Source organism: Scardinius erythrophthalmus (genome assembly GCF_964197995.2).
Source record: "Scardinius erythrophthalmus genome assembly, chromosome: 13".
Classification (NCBI taxonomy): domain Eukaryota; kingdom Metazoa; phylum Chordata; class Actinopteri; order Cypriniformes; family Leuciscidae; genus Scardinius; species Scardinius erythrophthalmus.
The window spans coordinates 32,115,460-32,137,882 of NC_138233.1; the positions used below are offsets into that span (position 1 = coordinate 32,115,460).

Genomic DNA, 22,423 nt, shown 5'->3' on the forward strand with positions numbered 1-22,423 from the left:
GAGCACGAGCGAGCTCTTGGTCCAGTTGACCGTAAGCCCCAGGCTGTCCAGATGGCTTAAAAGCACTGTTCTGTGGGCGATGAGTTCGGCCTCTGACTGTGCTAGGATCAGCCAATCGTCCAAGTAGTTCAAAATTCGCATTCCCCGACCCCTCAGGGGAGCGAGAGCCGTGTCCATGCACTTCGTGAATGTGCGGGGTGCCAAAGACAGGCCGAACGGCAGGACGGTGTACTGATATACCTGACCGTCGAAGGCGAATCTCAAGAATGGCCTGTGACGGGGTATTATCTGGATCTGAAAGTATGCGTCTTTTAGATCGAGAGATATAAACCAGTCCCTCGGGCGAATTTGCACGAGGATTTGTCTGGTTGTGAGCATTTTGAACGGTCTTTTCATAAGAGCCTTGTTCAAACGTCTCAGATCTAGAATTGGTCTGAGAGCTCCGTCCTTCTTGGGAACGAGGAAATAACGTCTGTAAAAGCCCGACTCGCTCATGGAAGGGGAAACCGGTTCTATTGCCGCTTTTTGCACAGAAGTGTGGCTATTTCTGCTCGAAGTAGATGTGCTACTTCCCCATTCACTCTGGTCTCGACACGCGCTTGAGAGCGCGGAGGGCGGCGAGCGAACTGCAGAGTATAGCCTCGTTTTACTGTGCTCAGCACCCATTCTGACGCGCCTGGAATAGCTTCCCACGCTCTCGCGTGTGCAGCCAGGGGCAGAATAGCCTCCGGGCTCTGATCGCCGCTGATCGCGGGCTCGAGAGCTCGAAACGGAGGGGCGGGCGTGACGCGCGCGCTCTTGGTGCTTGGATACGGCGGGTCGCTCACAGCGGTGACTGGCCGTTTTACACACAGCGTCCCGGTGGCTTTTGACGGGGAACATACAGTGTGAAGCACGACGCTCGAAGGCGGCGTCGGGGGCGAAGTAAGAGAGCTGATGTGTGAGCGCGTGGAAGCGGGCACAGCATCCGTGTTTATAACCTGACCGGTTGTGAGGGGTTGTGTAACAGAGTGGGCAGTGAGTAGGTGTGGGCACAGCGGGGTGGACACGTGACCTACTTTTAACACTCGAGCGGCTTGTGCCAGCTTTATGCGAGTGGACTCTGTGAGAGACACGGGGTTTACAGTGCTTGTGTGCAGAGGTGAACACAGATAAGTGGGCACATTTACTGCATTTGAAACACTTACAGCGCGAGGCGCGCGACCAGGCATAATACTCTCTTTGAGATTTCTCTGGGTCGCCGTGAAAACGGCGGTTGTGTGCAGGCGAGAGGGTGAGTTCACCGGCTCGTTGGCTGCGATATGAGTGTCTGCAGTAACCGTGGCAACGGGGACTGACAGAGCTTGAAGCTTTGACGACGGTCCGGCCGCGGCGGGACCCAATCGTTGCTTCTCTCCTCGGGCTAGGAGGATTTTGGAGGCTCAGGCTTCACCGCGATCCTCTGCCGGGGTCCCCGGGGAGGCGGCGGTCTGGCGCGGCTGGTCGAGCGAGAACGACGGCGGCCGCCCTGTCGTCGCTGCGAGGACGGAGGTCGAGCTGGACGCTGGGCAGAGCTTTGTGCAGGCTGGTCCGAAGGACGGCGTGCAGCAGGCCTGGAGCGTCGAGGCAGAAACAAATTCATTGCCTCTGTAGTCTTTTTCACCTCCGAAAAGCGGTCGACGATCCCGCTAACCGCTGGGCCGAACAGGCCGGTGGGGGAGAGGGGGTGTGAATTTTGCGGTGTGAGATAGCTCCCATTGTCACTCCCCGCTGGTACCAGTCGGCCACTAACCAGGGCTTCAGAGCTGAAACGCAGCTCTGAGTCACTCTGATGCGAATACCGCCGGAAGCCCATGCTCTGTGAGGCACTCGGGCATTCAGCCAGCGTTGTAGGGGGCGCATTCGTAAAAGACCCAGCCGAAGCACTGCTGCGGCTGAGGCCATACAACCCAGTAGCCTCTGAAATGTTTTGAGAGGTACGGTGCTGCCCGGCCGGAGGGACGCGGCCAGGCGTCGAATGCAGCGCGCGCGCTGTGTCGACAGGCGGGCCGTCATCGCTACAGTGTCCAGATCCAAACCCAGAAAAGAGGTTGATTGACTGGGCACGAGCGAGCTCTTGGTCCAGTTGACCGTAAGCCCCAGGCTGTCCAGATGGCTTAAAAGCACTGTTCTGTGGGCGATGAGTTCGGCCTCTGACTGTGCTAGGATCAGCCAATCGTCCAAGTAGTTCAAAATTCGCATTCCCCGACCCCTCAGGGGAGCGAGAGCCGTGTCCATGCACTTCGTGAATGTGTCAATTTCGAGCCGTGTCCATGCACCTCGAAATTCATTGCCTCTGTAGTCTTTTTCACCTCCGAAAAGCGGTCGACGATCCCGCTAACCGCTGGGCCGAACAGGCCGGTGGGGGAGAGGGGGGCGTTGAGAAACACCGCGCGCTCAGACTCCCTCATGTCCGCGAGCGTGAGCCAGAGATGCCTTTCTGTAACTGACAGAGAGGCCATGCACCTTCCAATGGCCTGGGCAGCGGATTTCGTGGCGCGAAGGGAAAGGTCCGTAGCGCTCCTCAAATCCGTGAGGGAAGCAGGCTCCGAGCGCTTCTCGTCCAGATCACGGAGGAGGTTAGCCTGGAGGATCTGCAGTACTGCCATAGAGTGGAGTGCTGATGCGGCCTGCGGCCGACGAGGGCTGAAGTGGTCCTGCATGCTTTGGACGGGAGGGCAGCCTTTGAGCGCCAACGAGAGGGCGGGCAAAGGTGCGCTGCGACCGCCTCCTCCACAGGGGGGATGGAATTATACCCCTTCTCAGCGGCGCAGTCAACCTGTGAGAGCGTCAATGAGGCGTGTGAAGACACTCTCGCGGAGAATGGAGCATTCCACGATTTAGAGAGCTCGCTGTGAAGCTCAGGCAGGAAGGGTGCTTTTCTGGACGCCGGCTGTCGGCGGCGTTGGTGAAGGAAGCAGCCGTCGAGTCTGTTCGGGGCTGGCTCTTCCGGGGAAGACCAGTCAAGGCCCAGCTGTTCGACAGCTCGCGTGAGGAGGCGTAAAAGTTCCGCGTCCTCGCCCGCTCGAGATCGGCCTGAATCCTGGACTGACGAGGAGGCAGTGGACCATTCCTCGCTGTCAGAGGCCAGGAGAGAACAGCTGTCCGCGGCGCGTTCACCAAACTCATCCGCCTCATCCCCTGAAGCGGCGGAGGCGCGGGCGAGGGCCGGCGGCTGCGCGGCCGTGAGGGGGGGGCGGGGAAGGCGAGGGAGAAGCTCGAGGGAGAGACTCCGGCGAGCTTCTGTGCGCCTGGTTGGTCTCCGGCGGTCGCTGTGAGCGGCGCTTCTTCTTGCGCGGCCCAGCAGGGACGGGCGGGGAGACATGTTGGTCGAAAACTTCAAGCCGAGCCCGCAGGGTCGACATTGAAAGTTCCTCGCACTCGGGGCAGCCGCCCGTGGAGAGTGCGGTGGCGGCGTGATCGCGGCCCAGGCAGAGAGCGCAGATGGGATGGCGGTCTCCGTTGCTGAGCGGGGCGTGGCACGAGCCGCAAGAAAAACGGGGCAGTTTTAGAAAAAACGCCCCGTGCTCTTTTAGAGGAGAGGGTGTGTTGCAGTAGGCGAACACACAGCAGTGAAAAGGATATGACGCCGGATAGCGTAGCAGGCACGGAAGGCTGAAGGCGGCGAAGGCGGCCGGCTTCTTCAGGCGCTGTCCTAGGCTTGCTGGTCGCTGGTTTCAACGGCGGCGGCTTCTCCAGATCCAGCGATGCGAAGTGCTTCGCTGAAGACAAGAAAATCAGAATTTTAGCCTGTGAGCGCTGAATATATACACGCTGGCCACGCCCATTCTGACGGTTAGAAGGGTGTGGAGGGCGCGAAGCGCCCTCATTGGTTGCCGCGTTCAGAGCGCTCACCGATAGGCTTAAGCAGTTGCAGCCGAGCAGCCAATGAGCACGCTTATACAGCCTGCCTAGGTCTGTCGGCTGCTGCACTGCGTTGACAATGAATACAAAATTAAGGATAATTTTTTGGCTTCAGATCTCGAAGAAAGAAGACTTTCCCGATGCGTAAGCTACTTACGCAATACGAGAGAACCTCTCGTAAGAGAACACTTGTTATCCAAGTATCTTGCTGTCAAATAACTGTCAAGTCAAACACAAAGTTTCAACATATTATAGAACAATTGGATTTTACAGTTCAGGGAAGGAATTGGAATTTAAAGTATGAACTCATGAACTTCAGAAAACATAATTATATGAGTGAGTCATAAAAACATTCTTATGGTCTCTACTGATCATAAAATTTTACAGTGCCATATATGTACTGTACAAATAAAAAGTTAAGTCAGTGACAATTTCAAACCCTTTCATAACTTTCAGACCTGAGAAACAGTTGGGTACAAACACTGACTGTATTTAAATGACATGCTTCCAAAGGGATCACTTGACTGTATATGGTCAGGTTATGATCACCTTAACAGGTTTTAGTCATGCAGTGATTATAAAAACAAAACTCTTCATTTTAAACACGTTCTCTCTCTGAAGGCATCAAAAACTAAAGCATGTTAAAATACCTTGATTTCTTTGTTATTATATATTAAAGGGGCATTCAGTTTTTTTTTTTTTTTTTTGCTAGCGTAAGCGTTGTTGTTCTTCGTGTAGTTTAAAGTTGGCACGAAACAGAGAATGCAATAGTCTTGTCTTCCCTGTTGCGACGTATTTCCATGTAAAACGTACTCGGTTACTAACATAACCTCGGTTCTCTCTAGAAGAGGGAACGAGTACTGCGTAATATCTTACGCTAGGGGAAAATCTCTTTTCCGCGAGATATTGAAGCCTAGCCTAGAAATCTAGACACACCCTAGCGGCAGCAAAATGTATTTCACAGCTAGGGGGGTCTAGCAACTCTCAATAGACCTTCTAGCTGCTGCAAACCTAAATTGGGTCAGGCCAATCACGTCGTGTATAGAGTAGGCGGGGGCGGGCTTAACATATGACGACAGAGTTGCGACGTCTGCTACTTGAAAACAAAGAATGGCGGCTGCTGCTGGAGAACAACGGTCTTTCGAATCGGCTTTGGCCGTGACTCTGGAGGACTTGGAGTTCAGTTTTTCTTTGAGAAAAGAGCAAACGCTAGGGGAACACAGTGTAAAACGCCGTTCGTGCTGAGATCCAACACCAAAATCCCAAGGGCAGGTGCCCGGGGTTCATATAGTGCATGATCATCAGGGATTCACAGAGAGTCCGGGGAAGAGGGGCTAGAATAGCATCATTCCCACAATAAGTAGCATCCTATGAGGAGCAGATTATAAAAAATTCCACACAGCCAGGGCGAAAAAACTCGGCCTGGACTGATGAATATAATGGGTCTTACACAATGCCCATAGAGCTATTTAATCGATCATCGAGCGGCGCTCAAGCAGTTTCAGTATTCTGAGCCGGTAGCTTCGGGGTAGATAATACTGATTTATGTGACCGAAAGCAGCTTAGCCTGTAAAGTGGGAACCTCTAGGTTATAAAACCTTATGAATGTAGACGGGGAGGCCCAGCCTGCCGCCATACATATATCTTGCAAGGCAATCCCACTAGACCAAGCCCCCGATGAGGCCATGCCTCTTGTGGAGTGCGCTCTGACACCTAACGGGCACTGCAGGCCCTTTGAAGTGTAAGCCAGAGCTATAGCATCAACTATCCACCTGGATAGACTCTGTTTCGACGCAGCCAGTCCCTTAGAGCGTCCGCTGAACGAAACAAACAGCTGCTCTGTCTGTCTGAAGACAGTCGAGCGAGATACATAAGCCCTTAATGCCCTGACCGGACAAAGGAAGCTCGCGTCTCTTTCCTCATTAGAGACCGGCAGGGCCGACAGGGAAATCAACTGTCCCCTAAACGGTGTGTTGAGGGATTTAGGAACGTACCCGTGCCTTGGTTTGAGTATGACTTTCGAGTCATTCGGCCCGAATTCCATACACGTCGTGCTCACAGAGAGCGCTTGCAAGTCCCCTATGTGCTTTACCGAAGCGAGAGCCAGAAGAAACACTGTCTTGAAAGACAAATGTTTGATATCTATTAAATGGATTGGCTCGAATGGGGCACCTTTCATGGCTTCCAAGATCGTAGAAAGGTCCCACATGGGAACTGAGGGAGGTCTGGGAGGATTCAGTCTCTTAGCTCCTTTAAAGAAGCGGATGACCAGATCGTTCCTTCCAAGCGACTGGCTGAGCGTCAGTTCAGTAAACGCTGCTATGGCCACCACGTAAACCTTGAGCGTGGATGGAGTTCTGCCTTTATCCAGTAGCTCTTGTAGGAAGGAGAGAACCTCCATCACCCCACAATCGGGAGGTGATATGTCACGGGCTGTGCACCAGCTGGAGAACACAGACCACTTCGAGGAATAGAGCCGTCTAGTAGACGGGGCCCTAGCCTGCGTGATCGTGTTTAACACTCCCACCGGGAGGTTAGCGGGTACCCGTTGATGGCCCACACATGTAGGGACCAAAGTTCCGGGCGAGGATGCCAGATCGAGCCCTCGGCCTGAGAGAGGAGGTCCCACCTCACTGGTATCGGCCATGGGGCAGTGCTTGACAGCTGCATCAGAGCTGGGAACCAAGCCTGGTTTTTCCAGAACGGAGCCACAAGTAGCACTGAGCATCCACTTTTCCTGATTCGCTCTAATACCTGAGGTAGAAGCGTGACAGGGGGAAAAGCATAGAGCGGGCAGCGGGCCCAAACGCTGGCCAGCGCATCCCTGCTCTTGGAGAAAAACTCCGGACAGTGAGCGTTTTCTTGAGACACAAACAGGTCTACTTTCGCTCTGCCGAATGTCTTCCACAGCAGTTGGACTGTCTGCGGGTGCAGAGACCATTCTCCTGTCAGAACATTGTTCCTGGACAGTCTGTCTGGTCCCACATTCAGGTGGCCCAGCACGTGCGCTGCGCAGCGAGCGCAGATTGTGCTGAGCCCAGACCAGGAGGTGCTCCGTCAGCCTGTAAAGGTTTCGGGATCTGATTGCTCCCTGGCGATTTATATAGGCCACCACTAACATGTTGTCCGAACGGACCAAGACGTGGTGTCCTTTTAACTGGAGACAAAAACGCCTCAGCGCGTTGTCGACTGCCAACATCTCCAGGCAGTTTATGTGTAGGAGCTCTTCCCATTCTGACCACTGGCCGAAGAACGGTCTGCCCTCGAGCAGCGCTCCCCATCCCGAGGTGGAGGCGTCCTTTGACACCACCTTCACACTCGAGGAAGTCCCTAGGCTTACACCTGATCGGTACCAGTCAGTCGCTCTCCAAGGTTTCAGAGCTGAGATGCATTTCTGATCGACCTTGAGGCCATGCTCGACATGGTACTCGCGCTTTTAGCCAGAACTGCAGTGGGCGCATGCGAAGCAGACCCAACTGGAGTACTGATGATGCTGAGGCCATGAGACCCAGTATTTTCTGAAATTTTCTGAGCGGGACCATAGTGCCGCGGCGGAAGGTTTTCAGCGTGTGCTGAATATTCAGTGAACAGTGAACTCTTTGCCCAATTGACTTTGAGACCTAGATTCTCGAGATGCTCAAGTAATATGGTCATGAGCTCTGAGTGTGATCGAGCTAGAATCAGCCAATTGTCCAAGTAGTTCACAACTCGCATCCCCCGAAGCTTCAGGGGTGCCAGCGCCACGTCCATGCACATTGTAAATGTACGGGGTGCTAGGGACAGGCCAAACGGCAGGACTGTGTATTGATACGCCTGGCCCTCGAAGGTGAATCTCAAAAATCGCCTGTGACGTGACACTATTTGTATTTCAGATCTATTGACATAAACCAGTCCCCTTGGCGAATTTGCGCGAGGATTTTCCTGGTTGTGAGCATCCTGAACCTGCGTTTCGAAAGTGCTTTGTTCAGTTGTCTTAGATCTAATGGGTCTGAGACTCCCGTCTTTTTTCGGTACCAAAAAGTATCTGCTGTATAGACCCCCTTCGCTCTGAGCTTGAGATAAAGGCTCTATGGCCCCTTTTCTCAAAAGTTTCGCTATGTCGGCTCGAAGTAGATGTGTTACTTCCTTTTTTTACCGTAGTTTCGACTCGCGCCACGTAACGGCGGGGACGACGAGCGAACTGTAGTGAATAGCCTCTCTTAATAATGTTGAGCACCCATTCTGATTCCCCTGGGAAGCTTTGCCCATGCACTTGCATGAATAGCTAGGGGTTGAAGGAGATCTGGGCTCTGGCCGCGAGATGGCGGCGACCGGAGAGCATCGGTGTGCTGTAACATAGACGCCGTGCTTGCAGCATTCGAGGCGGGGGGCGCGTTGATCACAACGGCAGTTGCTGAGAGAGAGTGAGCGGGGTGAGCCCCGTGGGGCTTGTCATGTCTGTGAGTTAATGTGGGCGCGGGACAGCATCCCGTTGGCTCGAGCTGACTGTATGTGTTTTGGTTTCGTTTTTACAGAAACCGTGAGACATGCAGTGAGTATTTTTGTGGGCACTGGGTCGTGGGCACATTCACTACATTTAATGCACGATCGACCTGAATCGATTTTATGCGTGCAAGCCCTGTGTGGCGGGCTGTGCTTGTGTGTAGGAATGAGCACTGGGCTGTGGGCATTTTTTCTACACTCATAACACCATCGGCCGTGGCCGGAATACCAGAAATTACACTCTTTGCGAGATTCATCTGGGTCACCGTAAAAACGGCGTTTGTGTGCAGGCAAACGGGCTGTGGAACCGGCTTGTTTTCTGCAAAATACACTGGAACAGTCGTATTTTCTGGAACTGAACGAGCGAGAAGTTTTGGTAGAAGTCTGGCCGCAGCGGGACTTAAACACCGTCGCTTTCCTAGGCGGGCTAGGAAGACTTTGAGGCCTCTGGCTTTATCTCGATTTTTGGTCGGGGCCCACGCGGAGGGGGGCGGCGGCCAGCAGAGTGAGAGCGTGGTCTCGGGTCCCAGGCCTGTCGACGCTGTGAGGCGGCGGCGGGCTGAGGCTGCGGCTAGGAGCTTCGAGCAGACGGCTGTTTCGAGCGGCCTGCTGCAGAGCTGGAGCGCTTAGGCAGAAAATGTTTCATGGCTTGTGACATTTTCTGCACCTCAGCGAATATATCCACGAAGTCCTTGATGGATGATCTAAAGAGGCCGGCAGAGGAGATGGGGGCGTCGAGGAACGCGGTGCGCTCTGACTCCGACATCTCAGAGAGCGTCAACCATAAATGTCTCTCCGCTACGGCGAGAGAGGCAATGCTCTGCCCTATGGCCTGTGCAGCGGACTTAGTGACTTAGTGACGGACTTAGGTCCTTCCTCATCCAGCATACGGAGAAGGTCGGCCTGGAATATCTGTAGTATGGCCATTGTGTGCAGTGCAGACGCAGCCTGTCCAGTGGCGGTGTAAGTGCGACTGTGCAAGGCTGAGGTCGTGTGGCAGGCTTTTGACGGTAGCGCCGTCTTGGCACGCCGTCCAGCGGAGGTTGGGCAAAGATGGGCTGCTACGGCTTCTTCCACAGGAGGGAGAGACTGGTATCCTCTGTCTTTTGCACCGTCCACCACGGAGAATGGCGCTGAGACAGAGGTACGCAATCTGGCTGAGAAGGGAGCGTTCCAAGACTTTGCGACTTCTTCGTGAAGCTCAGGAAGAAAGGGCGCGGGTCTTGAAGACTGTGAAACACGGTTACTTTGCAGGAAAAATCCATCCAGCCGGTTGTGTGCAGGTTCCTCGGGCGTCGACCACTCGAGGCCGAGGCTCGCTACGGCCTGCGTGAGCAGACGCATCAGCTCTGCTTCGATGCTGGCCCTTTTCCCAGATGGCTTGCGAGCAGAGGGGGTGAGATCCACAGAGCTCGACCAATCCTCACTGCCCGACACCAGGAGAGAGCAGCTGTCATCCTCCACGGACGCGGCTTCCTCATCGTCATTCATGGCGGAAGCGGCGGCAGACGGCGGCCGCTGTCTGGCAGAGAGAAAATCAGGTGAAGCCGGCGGTGAAGCTGGCGGGTGAACCGGCGAGCTTTCACAGGCTGGAGGAGGTTCCGGGACCCGCTGAGCACGGTGCTTTTTACAGCGCGGCACCGCAGCGGGTGGGGGAGCAGTCTCGACGAAAGATGCCAGGCGAGTCCTCAGAGTCACCATGGGCATCAGCTCGCAGTGAGGGCAGCCGCAGTCAGCGAGCGCGAGAGCTGCATGATCCTCACCCAGGCAGGAAACGCAGATGACATGGCGGTCCCCGTCGCTGAGTGGGGCTCGACACGAGCCACAGCGGGTACGAGGCATCTTGACAAAGACGCTCGGCTCTTTTAGAGAGTGTGTGTCGCAGCGGCGGACTTAGCAGAGAAAAGGATATATACGCCGGATAGCGTAGCAGGAACGGCGACTGAAGGCAGCGAGTTGTCTGCCAGCGACTTCAGGTGCAATGGCTCGTCCCGCAGAAGGCTTTTTCAGATGGCGCGGCTTCTTCCTCTCGGGATCGGGAAGAGATGAAAAATCTGATTCTATCAGCCTGTCGAGCTGTATTTATAGGCCCAAGCCACGCCCGTTTCGGCGGGACATGACGCAGTGGGTGCAAAGCGCCCCCATTGGATCTGACGTCATGAAGGGCCTCTCTCGATAGGCTGCTGCAGTTGCCGCAGGGCAGCCAATAGGCGCCCGAGCTGTCTCGCCTATGTCTGCATGCTGCCGCAACGCGTTTTACATTAATTCAAAATTAAGGATAATTTTTGGCTTCAATATCTCGCGGAAAAGAGATTTTCCCCTAGTGTAAGATATTACGCAGTACAAGAGACCTCTCGTAAGAGAACGGCTTCAGTTCATTTATGTGACGCACTGCAGTTCAGGGAGATCGAGACGGTAGAAGGCGCATCCTGTTGTTTTCTTTATTTGACAAAAACACAAATTTGTTGTTATTGTGAGTGTACACAAATAAGTAGACCCTTTACAACAGTTTGGAATGATGTATTATTCTTATTACAATTATTTTAAGAATAAAAATGCAGGTGATCACCTCCATGTCATGCAGTAACAGTGCATTCACACAGGGCGTCTGCGCCAACGCTTCTCATTTACTTTGAATGAGTGACATTATGCGTTGCCGAACTGAATTGTGGATTCCGTTGTGTCAAGTCACTTTTCAAGTGCCAACGCAGGTGACAGCCAATTAGATCGCCTTTATGCAAATACCTTAGCGTGTTGCTAAGGTACTCACATTTGCTGTCCTGTGGCAATACATGAGAGCAGTTGCGTTTTAGACCAAACATATGGTGACTGCGTGCGACCTGGACCGCATCAGTGAATGGTGAGATATTTTACTAAATAAAATTATCCTGTCAGAAGAATTGTGCGATAACTTCATTATTTTTCCATCTGAATCATGTCAGTGATCTTGTCCCACACAAGATCACTTTTACGCATGCGCAGTAAGGTGAATTTAGCGTTTTCAGGCGTTTTTCAAAAGTTTCTCATCCACATTGAAACGTCCGAAAACGCCTGAAAACGCTAGTGTGGATGGCGTTTATAAACAAAAACGGCATTTTCAAATGTATCCGGATTAATGTAGACGTAGCCTAAATTAAAATGATTATGACCGATGTGAAGGGGGAGGAAAATTGATACGTGCGTCACATTTTAGTCGATAAAACTCTTCCGCATAGGATACACCTGTGTATCCTCGCTCATGACTCCTCAGGAAGCCTCCTCACTCCTCGATCCTCGCCGCCTCGTGGTGCAATTAGAGAATTGAAATGTCCTTCAAGATGGCTGAGCTTGATCGGTTTCCGGGTCATAGGATGGAGGATGGAGGACGGAGGAGACGAGGAGGGATGTTGAGAAGCACCCTGTGAATGCACTGTAAGCGCACTATACTTCAGCTTCCACACTCCGCACAAACACTTGGATATGTGCCTAATAATATCGCTAACTTTTTCTAGGTTAACGTTAGAGCGAGCAGGAATGTAAAGTTGCTACTTACATGTTTCAAATGATTTTTAAGGTCGATGGATGATAGGCGGACGTTTGCATTTCCCGACATACTGTAATTATCACAAGAAATTGCTGTTAACGATCTGTCCCTCACGTGATTGATACTTCCTGTGGAGTTTTACTTTTTTTCTACGACTAACCCAGGGGGGCAGGGTATTATAAAATATTGAACGCTTCCCCGGGCCCCGCCATTGATTAGCGGACCATCACCTGCTGTTAGCATTCCATTGACTCCCATTCATTTTGGCGTCACTTTGACAGCGAATAACTTTACATCTGAGGCGTTCAAAGACTCCATTTGTCCATTATTTATTTATAAAGAAACACGAAAATGTATAAAAGGCTCCATTAACTTGTATCTTACATAATGGCCCCGTAGATGCAGTTTTTGTAAAAATAGGCTAACGATTGTGTCATAACCACGCGACTCTCTGTCGCACAGTAGAGAAATTACCATATGGACAGGAGGAAAAGCTTGCGTGCAATCGGGGGGATGTGGAGGCACAATGACAAAGTAATTAATCAGAATATTTAGCAAAAGTTGCTCCTGCTCCTAGCTCATGGACACCTCCTACTCACACTCTCAGTCTCTGCAAGTTTCGGAAGGGAATGATTCAGATTTCTCTTGGCACAGCTACTAGAAGACAGACGGGTTGCTCATGTCACATCTACGTCGTCAAGCTCAGTTTGAGTCTGCGCAGTATGCTCGACCATCAGGAAGTGAGAGCTTCTAATTGATTTCACTTTTCTCCATTGAATCCAATGGGGTCGCTGTGTCCAGTTTATATACTGTTTATGGACTAACCCACTAATAAAATCTTGGTCGTTTAATCCACTATTAGGGGGAAGCCCTAGTATGGTCATATCTGAGTTTTACGATAATTACACTGATACTTTTGAGCTTTAGAGAACAGTCTATACAGTAATTAGTTCCTTTACCTGTACATCATTTAGATGGCTCTTCACAAAATCACAACTTGTTTCTTAAAGTGTAAAAGGTTTTAAATTATCATCAAACTGCTTAATGCACTTTTAAGACAATAAAGGTATATGTAAGCATTGCTATATCAACTAGGGCCTATATATCAGAATTTTATCATCATGAAACTGTATATGGGTGTATATTGGTGTATATTTTGTCATTATGACATAGGCGGTTTTTTTTTTTTTTTTTTTTTTTTTTTTTTTTTACAAAGTGACCTCACAAACTACTGGCCTGGCAGCAGAATACAATTTTTTCAGCCGGTTTCGCAGATCTGTGTGAACGGGGATCATTTTGACAACGTTGTCGTCTATACTCAAAACACAAAGGAAAAACATTTCCATTTTTAGTATATCATTGTCGTGTAAACGTGCCTTTAAATATTCCAGATATTTATTTTGCTAATAAAATTATCATGCCAGAACTATACTATCTCTGGTCTCTCTGTATCATATCAGTGAGCTTTTATACATTTTACATTTGTGCAGTATGATGATTTAAGCGTGGACAATACATTTTCTTTGGACAGAAAATGCTAGTGTGGATGGAGAGCATTTTGAAACACCATCTTCATGTATCCAGATTAAAGTTCACCGGGAGAACATACAAACTCAACAAACATTAATGTGTCCACAAATCCCTGATTGACAAAAAGCCACAAAAGGCAGTGTAATACAATAATGCAATGTCACAGTTAGACTAAATTAGATCTATTAACCCTTTGCCCTGGAGAACATCTTACCCCATTTTACCTTTTAGTTTGGGGTATGATTATCAATTTGAACAGCCAAAATAATTTAATTTACATTACAATATTTAGACATTTTTAAGCACCTTTTTGCAATAACTGTATTTTTATCTGCCTGTTATGTGTTTCAAATTGTTGAAAAGTGGTTAGGTTTTGGGTAGTGTTGGGGTTATGTGCTCAAAAATATTCATTTAAATTAAAAATATAAGATGTACACAATTGTTTATAAAGATAAGGCAAGCAATTAAAAGCAAAGACAGTGACACCTAGAGCTACTTTTCACAGCTTAATAGTCACACGCAATGTTTTGACACCTTGGGAGTGGGAACAGGTTGTTTTTTATCATATATATATATATATATATATAATTTAGAATATAACTTTTATATAATTAAATATATAATTTTTATTGTTGTACTGTTTTTACTTCTATTAATAATATAGGCTAATAGTAGCATTAACATTAAAAAAACTTTATTTTTCTTAGATCACTGGCATAATGGCAGGTTTATAACTTAGTCATTTTGTATTTTGTTTGTCAACATCTTGACTATGTATCAAATATTTTCTTATTGTATGTTAGCAATGCCATTTTTTAATATTGTATTTTATATCTCCTAAGACATTCTACAAAGTAGATTTTTTTAGGCAATACAATTTTACTCTAGGATTAAATCAGTTTTATAATGGCATGGAGAAAGCCAATTCAGTAAGTTTAGCACTTTAAGGTTTTTCCCTTCACACTATACCTAAACATCTTATGAAGTTGTTTCCTTGTCACAATTACATTTGCCTTAATTGCTCAATGTGTATTTTCTGTAAAGCTGCTTTGAAACAAATTAAATCGTCTTGGTTTGCCAATTAGAGAAACTGCCATACCTGAATGTCCCATAAGGTTAGTCGCATTGCCTGTCCCATCTATATTGTAAATAACTACAGCAGAGGCTCCTTCTTGCTTGGCAGCCTGTACCTTCTGTGAATAGGTACAGTTTCCTTTTTTTATCAGGGCAATCCATGGCTGTTGACTTGCGGTGAAAGTAGTGTTCCCTGAGCATGCCAGAGGATCCCGATTTGGAAGCACTATTAGTCCAGAAGCTGAATTCAAGGGTGAGTGCCCCCCGAACACACCACACTCACATACACTGCTTTTAGTTTCATTAGATCCTCTGTCAAAGTATCTAACTTCCACATAGGCAGTCCAGTAAATCAAGGAGGCACTTTGATGGAAACAGTACTGGAAAACCAATACTGTCAACCAGATCCATGAATGGCCATGTCCATGCATTGCTCTAAGCCTTGCTTTCACTGCGTCAGGTAAACACTCCTGTGTCTTGGCATACTCTGTGGTCATCAATAGTAATCAGATGCCTTCTAGGTGGTAATATAAGATGGTTTTTACGTCAAGGGAGGTGTTCTTATCACAGTGGACCTTGGACATTGGTTAAGATAATATTCACTTGAAAGGGTTAGGCTTAAGTATTTTCTTTTCAGGAAACAGCTGCCACTTTAAGCCCTCTGTGGAACTCAGGGTCAGTTTTACTCTTTTGAATTTGTAACACTAATTTACATCAGCTTACTTAGTGTTTGACCTGAATTGCATTTTATTCAGGTGATCTGAATGTGGCAATGTAGTATTCTTTTTAATTCTTCCTCATTTTGGAAGCAAACATGAGGGGAACACCCTAACACCTTCTATCAAGAAAGGCAGGGGCTACAACAATGTGTTTTGTGAAAATGTATTAAAACGGCCCTGTCTTTCCGTTACATATACCCTAGACTCTTACGTTGTTCTGTTCCTGTTTCTTGGTGCCATCTTTGTATATTTTTTTGTAGTTTTCCCTGTTTATTAGTCTTGACTGTTCCTAGATGTCTTGTGCCTTTGTTCCTGGTCACTCATTTCTCAGTTCGCTATTGTCCTTTGTTTTGGTTTTGATTTGTTTTCATTTAACTCCACTTCTACATTTAGATACTTCCTCCCTGTAATTCATTTACCATTGTGTACTAAAGTCAGAGTGACCACTGCCAAAATGTCTCTCACAGTTACAAATCTCCATGACTCTGGCTTGGCCAGCAGGGTCTTCAGGTAGATCCACCACCAGCTCCACCTTCCCTCAATCCCCTGTTCGAGCCACGCTCCTGATTCAGTCAATAGTGGGCAGGCCACTTGGGAAGGGTATCATCACTGGTCATACCAAACACGTCAGTCTTCGTATAGGATTCACTCATCACAATTTCCCAAGTTGATTTATCATCTGACTATCAGGCATTCAAAGATGTGTTTAGCCCCCAATGTGCCTCTCACCTTCTTCCAGACCATGTGGACTGTGGACAGATCTATGCTCTGTCACTTCTGGAGCAGAAGACCATGGAGGAATATGTGGAGGAGGCATTGAACCAGGGATACATCCGTCCTTCTACTTCCCCTACTGCTTCAAGTTTCTTTGTGGCCAAGAAAGATGGAGGTTTGAGTCCTTGCATTGACTTTAGAGCTTTTAACAAGGTACCCATCGAGTACCAATATCCTCTTCCTCTAGTCACCGTTGTTATGGAGCTACATTGAGGAGTGACAGTGTTCACAAAGGTGGACTTGTGCAGTGCCTAGAACCTTTCCAGACTGCTTTTGTGACCCTCACTGTCCATTATGAATATCATTTTGTCATCATTTACATTGACAACATTCTCATCTATTCCCAGAACAAGACCAAACATTAGCAGGCGGAACATTGTCTGTTCTTCAAAATGGAGAAGTGTGAGTTCCACATGTAATCAATTCAGTTTTTTACATATAACATCAGTCCAGAGGGGGTGAAAATTAAAGAGCTGCAATGTTTTGATGCCTCTGCCTCAGGCATTGTAGTCATCCTCACTCAGCAGCATCGGAGCTCGCCCAAGTTAAACCAATGACAAACCGTAACAATAATATTTACCATTTCAATTTAGCAGAATATGTGGGATAAAATTAACAAAATACTTACCACCTTCTTCTTCTTCTTCTTCTTCTTTTTGTCACTAAAAAGCATGATAAAATATTCTGAAACTTACCACAGGCTTTGTTAGACCTGCCCTAAGAGACAGAACTTTTGATTGACTAAAATGACAGTAACAAACAAAATAATTTATCTCATGCTTTTTTTAATAGCACAATTTTTTTTTTTACATTAAAAACTGAATGGTCCCACACATTGGTTCTCGTTGCACAGAAATGTTTCCCCAATCTCTTAAGCAGAGTTTCCCAAACAGGAGTTTGTGGGGAGGCTGTTGATGAAAAGCTAGTATAGATTATAAAGTCACAAAAGTCTGTGATTTGGCCTGATGTGATGTGTTTCAGAATAAAACTTGGCACTGATCATTTACATGCAAGCAGCTCATGATTGGAAATTGCAACAATTCCAGCAAACACAAATCTTTTCACACAATTCTGTGATGTTACAGCACAATGTTTAAAAAAAATTCTAGAAACCTCACTTAAAGGTAAAATAGGCTATACAATAGGCAAAAAAATCCGTGTCAGTCTCTGACGCTGTTCACGTTGTAAACACAGTGCAGCGCTTCCGGGTTCTACATCAGAACTTCGGCTCAGTATTGGCCAGCTCCTGCAACAGAACCACACGCATGTGTCGTGGTGCAGAGACTGACACGGAAGAGAAGAAACTGTTGTTTATTGTTGGCACACAAAAAGTATTCTTGTCTCTTCATAAAGTTAAAGTTGAACAACTGTAGTCACAGTCATATTTTAACAATGTCTTTACTACCTTTCTGGGCCTTGAAAGTGTCAATTACCTTGCAGTCTATGTGGGGTCAGAAAGCTCTAGGATTTCATAAACAAGTAATAAAAACTCGGTGAGTGTTTTAGCGCAATTTTCTCACCTCATGGGATCACAACACTAAGAGATAGTAAATCTTTTCCTGGATTTTTTTTGTGCGTTCCCGAGATTAGACCTTCCTTAACATAATGCCGAAAACCCGAAGTCTCTAGGTGGTCTGGTTGAGGAGTAGATAGAAGTGCAAGATTGGTGCGCACAGACGCACAGAACAGAAATCATGAGTTAACAATCGCAATTTGTCCGGTGGAAAATTGCGCTAAAAATAACCTAATTTGTGTTCCGAAGATGAACGAAGGTCTTACGGGGTTTTGAACGAGGGTGAGTAATTAATGACAGAAATTTCAATTTAGGTGAACTAACCCTTTAAAACATTAACATCCACTCTGACATCTACTTCACATAAAGATATCATATGGCTTCAGAAGACTTGGAATGCAACATGAGTTATTACTTTAATACTGTTTTTGGTCAATAAATACCTATGACTGTACTTTTATTTGCCTGTTACGTGATTTACATTGTTGTAAAGTGAGTGTAAGAAGTGAGGTTAGTTGCTCCAAAATAGAAAAGTAGCTTATAAATATTTATAAAACCATGTCTACTTTTACAAATGCAAAGAATTCTGCATCTTGATCTGACACATAAGGCAAACAATTGAAAGCAATGGAGTACCATGCATGTAAACCTGTTGTAGGAGAGCAACACATGAACAGGAATGATGGGTAAATGTTTAGAAAATATTACTTATTCTTTCTTTTAATGCTTTTCAAACACTAAACTTTAAAGAGGGGGAAGGTTGGGAATTCTAGGAGGCCGAGGGCCCTAGACACAACTATCGTTTCACTTCAGAAGATATTGATTAATTTACTGGGATCGTATGGACTACTGTCATGTTCACTTTGTGTGGTTTTTGAAGCATCAACTTTGGCATCCCATAATAGGCTTACATGATGTGAAATCACAGATGTGGATTATTTTTCTTAAAATCTTTGTTTGTGTTCAACTGAAGAAGGTAAGTCATGCCCTAGTGAAAAGTAGATATACTAAAATGCATTTAAAATACATTTATTTTATGCTAACTATACTACAAATACATTTAAATATTCATGTACTTAATATAAATACCCTGCAATTGTAGTTTTGGTATACTAAATTAGTATACTTAAAGTATGCTAAATTGGAACAACTAATGTTGTACTTAATGTACTTTAGTTACCCAGAAATAGTGCTGAGGTCCAACTAAAGATACACTTGATTATATTTGACTGTGCTAAAGTGGAGCAACTGCTAGTATACTTCAGGTACACTTTAAATATCTTGCATGATATTACACAGAAATAATACTATCTTTAATAATAGTGATATTAAACACATTTTAGGCTTAATACAAAGAAATGTGCATTGTGCAATAAAAAGGTACTCCAAATAAAGTTTAATTATAATATTTATATAAGTAAGCCTCAAGCGATACGTCAATAAATATGTTCATGGATTTGTAGTAAACTTGGCATGAAATAAATGTATTTTAAATGCATTTTGGTGTAGTTTTCTTCACTAGGGTATACATCTTGGACAGCATGAGGTTGAGTAAATAATGAGAGAGTTTCATTTTTGGGTGGAATATCCCTAATGTTATTATCCACTTGTACTTTATGAATCCTTACACATCCACCCTGCATGTTTGAGAGTGTATCAGCACGATCAGGTATCTGGGAATGCATGTGTTGGAGTACCGAGCGGGTCAGTGATGAGCGGCTCATTGAGTGGCTAAGTCTTTTAGTACTACATTCACCATGTTATCATTGTCATGTGTCCTGTCACAGTGAGGCTCTGTGACTAGAGACACTTATTCTGTAAAGGGACTCTTATTTTGACACTGGACTGAGAACATACTTGCATACATTCACTTTTCATTCTAACATCATAACACATTATTTGTTTTGCACAAATTTGAACACCCGAGGGTTGTTCCATAAAACAAGATTAGAATACAAGCCAGGCTTATTTTGGTTAGTCAGACTTATTGTCGGTGGATTCTGTTTCATAACGCAAACTTAAAATAGTTCAAACTCAGTTACCCTGGCAACTTATGCTGGGAAACTAGCCTGGTCTAGGGCAGGCTAACTGTCAGGCTAAGCCTCAGCTGTTACACAGATCCTCTAACCCTGACCGACAAGAACACAATGATATTACCACTGACACTCTCTCATACCATTATTGGACTTTATTAACCACTATTAGTCCAAAAATAAATACACAGTATACAGAAAATCAACTTAAATAAGGCTACAATGATAAATTAGACAATCTGTATTCATAGATATAGATATATAGATAGATAAATACAATATATATACTACAGGTTTTCTTTTTTTTACTGGCTGAATGTTTTGTGCCCAAGATTTAATTTGATTGTTTTAAAGATTTATGAATACATTTCTCTCTGGTTTTGTTTGGCAGCTGTAGTACGTTTATGATTATTAGAAGAACATTAGAACACAATCTAAAAAAAAGCTTTTTAAAGCAGAAGTTAAAATCACAAAATTAAAAATAAATAATTACAAAAGCACAGTATAAATTTTAACTGCAGATGAATCTGAGCTTAGTAATTGACAGTATATTTGATTTACCCCATTGCAATAGTCCCTTTACAGTTATTGATGTCATAAAAATACACTTGTAGGTTTAAAATTCTAAATAAGGGACATCTAATGTCCAACTAACAAATATTTTAGCATATATATACAGTGAGGAAAATAAGTATTTGAACACCCTGCTATTTTGCAAGTTCTCCCACTTAGAAATCATGGAGGGGTCTGAAATTGTCATCGTAGGTGCATGTCCACTGTGAGAGACATAATCTAAAATAAAAAATATCCAGAAATCACAATGTATGATTTTTTAACTATTTATTTGTATGATACAGCTGCAAATAAGTATTTGAACATCTGAGAAAATCAATGTTAATATTTGGTACAGTAGCCTTTGTTTGCAATTACAGAGGTACACACTTAAGGCGAGCATACACTGTGCGATGTCTGTGCGATTTCAGCAAGGAACCTACTCACACTGAACGAGTAGATCGCATGCGATGTAAAGCCAAAGCTCAGGATTTATGTGCTCACACTGTATGGTCCGAACGTCGAGCTGCGACTTGACTGCTCACACTATACGTGTGAAATATGCGCAAATCAGCGCAATAAATCCTCGTGCCGGGTTGCGCCTATGGACGATATCATGTAGCCTATCCAGAGATATTGTCAAAACAAGCATCAGCTATCAATATCAAGAAGATTTAGCATTTCCAATTTATATATTAAATTATTAGTAGGCTAGTATTATTGTATTATTATTATTATTATTATTATTATTAGGGAAGGCTACTTTTATTATTAAACTGATAGGCTAGTATAATTAGCCATGCAACAAATTTCATAGCGCATCACCGCATAACCAACGCGCTGAGGATAATAAAATATTAGCCTACATTGAAGCTTTACTTCTCCTCATTAAAAAATTGTCTAAAGCATTTAGGTCGATTACAAAGAATTATATACATATAATTAATTATTAACAGTCTATAATATGTCCGAACACTGCAATAATTCATCAATGAAAATTAAAAACAGCTTTATTTCATTTTTTTTTTTTTTTATAATAAAAGAGGCAAAGTGTACATTGCAGGCAGGTGGCTTGAAAGAAGTGGGTAATCCATTTTGCAACACGAACTGGAGGTAAGCAACAGTAATAGCTTTGAACTACAGAACTTAAATATCTCCCTTTTTTCGATTTTTTTTTTTTTTTTTTTTTTGCTGCAGATGAAACTGTTTTCGCGCAGGCGCAGTGAGGGAAAAAACACTGAGTTTAGGGCAATCGGTTCGTAGCTCTGCTTTAACTGTGCGATATAGTCACGAGGAGCGAACAAAATTTCTAACATGCCTGAAATTCATCCGACCATCCGATTGCCGGTCGTGAGAGGTTAATCGCCTCTCGTTTCCCCCTGTACACTGCACGAACACGGCACGACAAACGACGCACGACAAAGCTGAAAATCGTCCCGACCCGAAAAAGAGTCGCACGAGTCAGAATTCGGCTCAAAATCGGACGAAAATCGCACAGTGTATGCCCGCCTTTACACACTGCAGGAGGGATTTTGGCCCACTCCTCCACACAGATCTTCTCTAGATCAGTCAGGTTTCTGGGCTGTCGCTGAGAAACACGTTTGAGCTCCCTCCAAAGATTCTCTATTGGGTTTAGGTCTGGAGACTGGCTAGGCCACACCAGAACCTTGATATGCTTCTTACAGAGCCACTCCTTGGTTATCCTGGCTGTGTGCTTCGGGTCATTGTCATGTTGGAAGACCCAGCCTCGACCCATCTTCAATGCTCTGACTGAGGGAAGGAGGTTGTTCCCCAAAATCTCGTAATACATGGCCCCGGTCATCCTCTCCTTAATACAGTGCAGTCGCCCTGTCCCATGTGCAGAAAAACACCCCCAAAGCATGATGCTACCACCCCCATGCTTCACAGTAGGGATGGTGTTCTTGGGATGGTACTCATAATTCTTCTTCCTCCAAACACGTTTAGTGGAATTATGACCAAAAAGTCATAAGGCTGATTTCTCACCTTTCTTAGGATCATTGAGACCCCACGAGGTGAGATCTTGCATGGAGCCCCAGTCCGAGGGAGACTGACAGTCATGTTTAGCTTCTTCCATTTTCTAATGATTGCTCCAACAGTGGACCTTTTTTCACCAAGCTGCTTGGCAATTTCCCCGTAGCCCTTTCCAGCCTTGTGGAGGTGTACAATTTTGTCTCTAGTGTCTTTGGACAGCTCTTTGGTCTTGGCCATGTTAGTAGTTGGATTCTTACTGATTGTATGGGGTGGACAGGTGTCTTTATGCAGCTAACGACCTCAAACAGGTGCATCTAATTTAGGATAATAAATGGAGTGGAGGTGGACA

The 22,423-nt window shown here is 45.9% G+C and overlaps 1 protein-coding gene across 1 annotated transcript in view; it reads right to left on the reverse strand.

Moving 5' to 3' along the window:
• The window catches only part of rnf128b (ring finger protein 128b), a gene marked incomplete at both ends in the record, with an annotated part of 38,261 nt that extends 23,273 nt beyond the window's left edge, over positions 1 to 14,988 (reverse strand). The window contains one exon of the mRNA XM_081382116.1: positions 14,517 to 14,988. Coding sequence (XP_081238242.1) covers positions 14,517 to 14,988 — 472 coding nt within the window. The remainder of the gene's footprint in view (positions 1 to 14,516) is intronic.
• Positions 14,989 to 22,423: the final 7,435 nt, after the last annotated feature.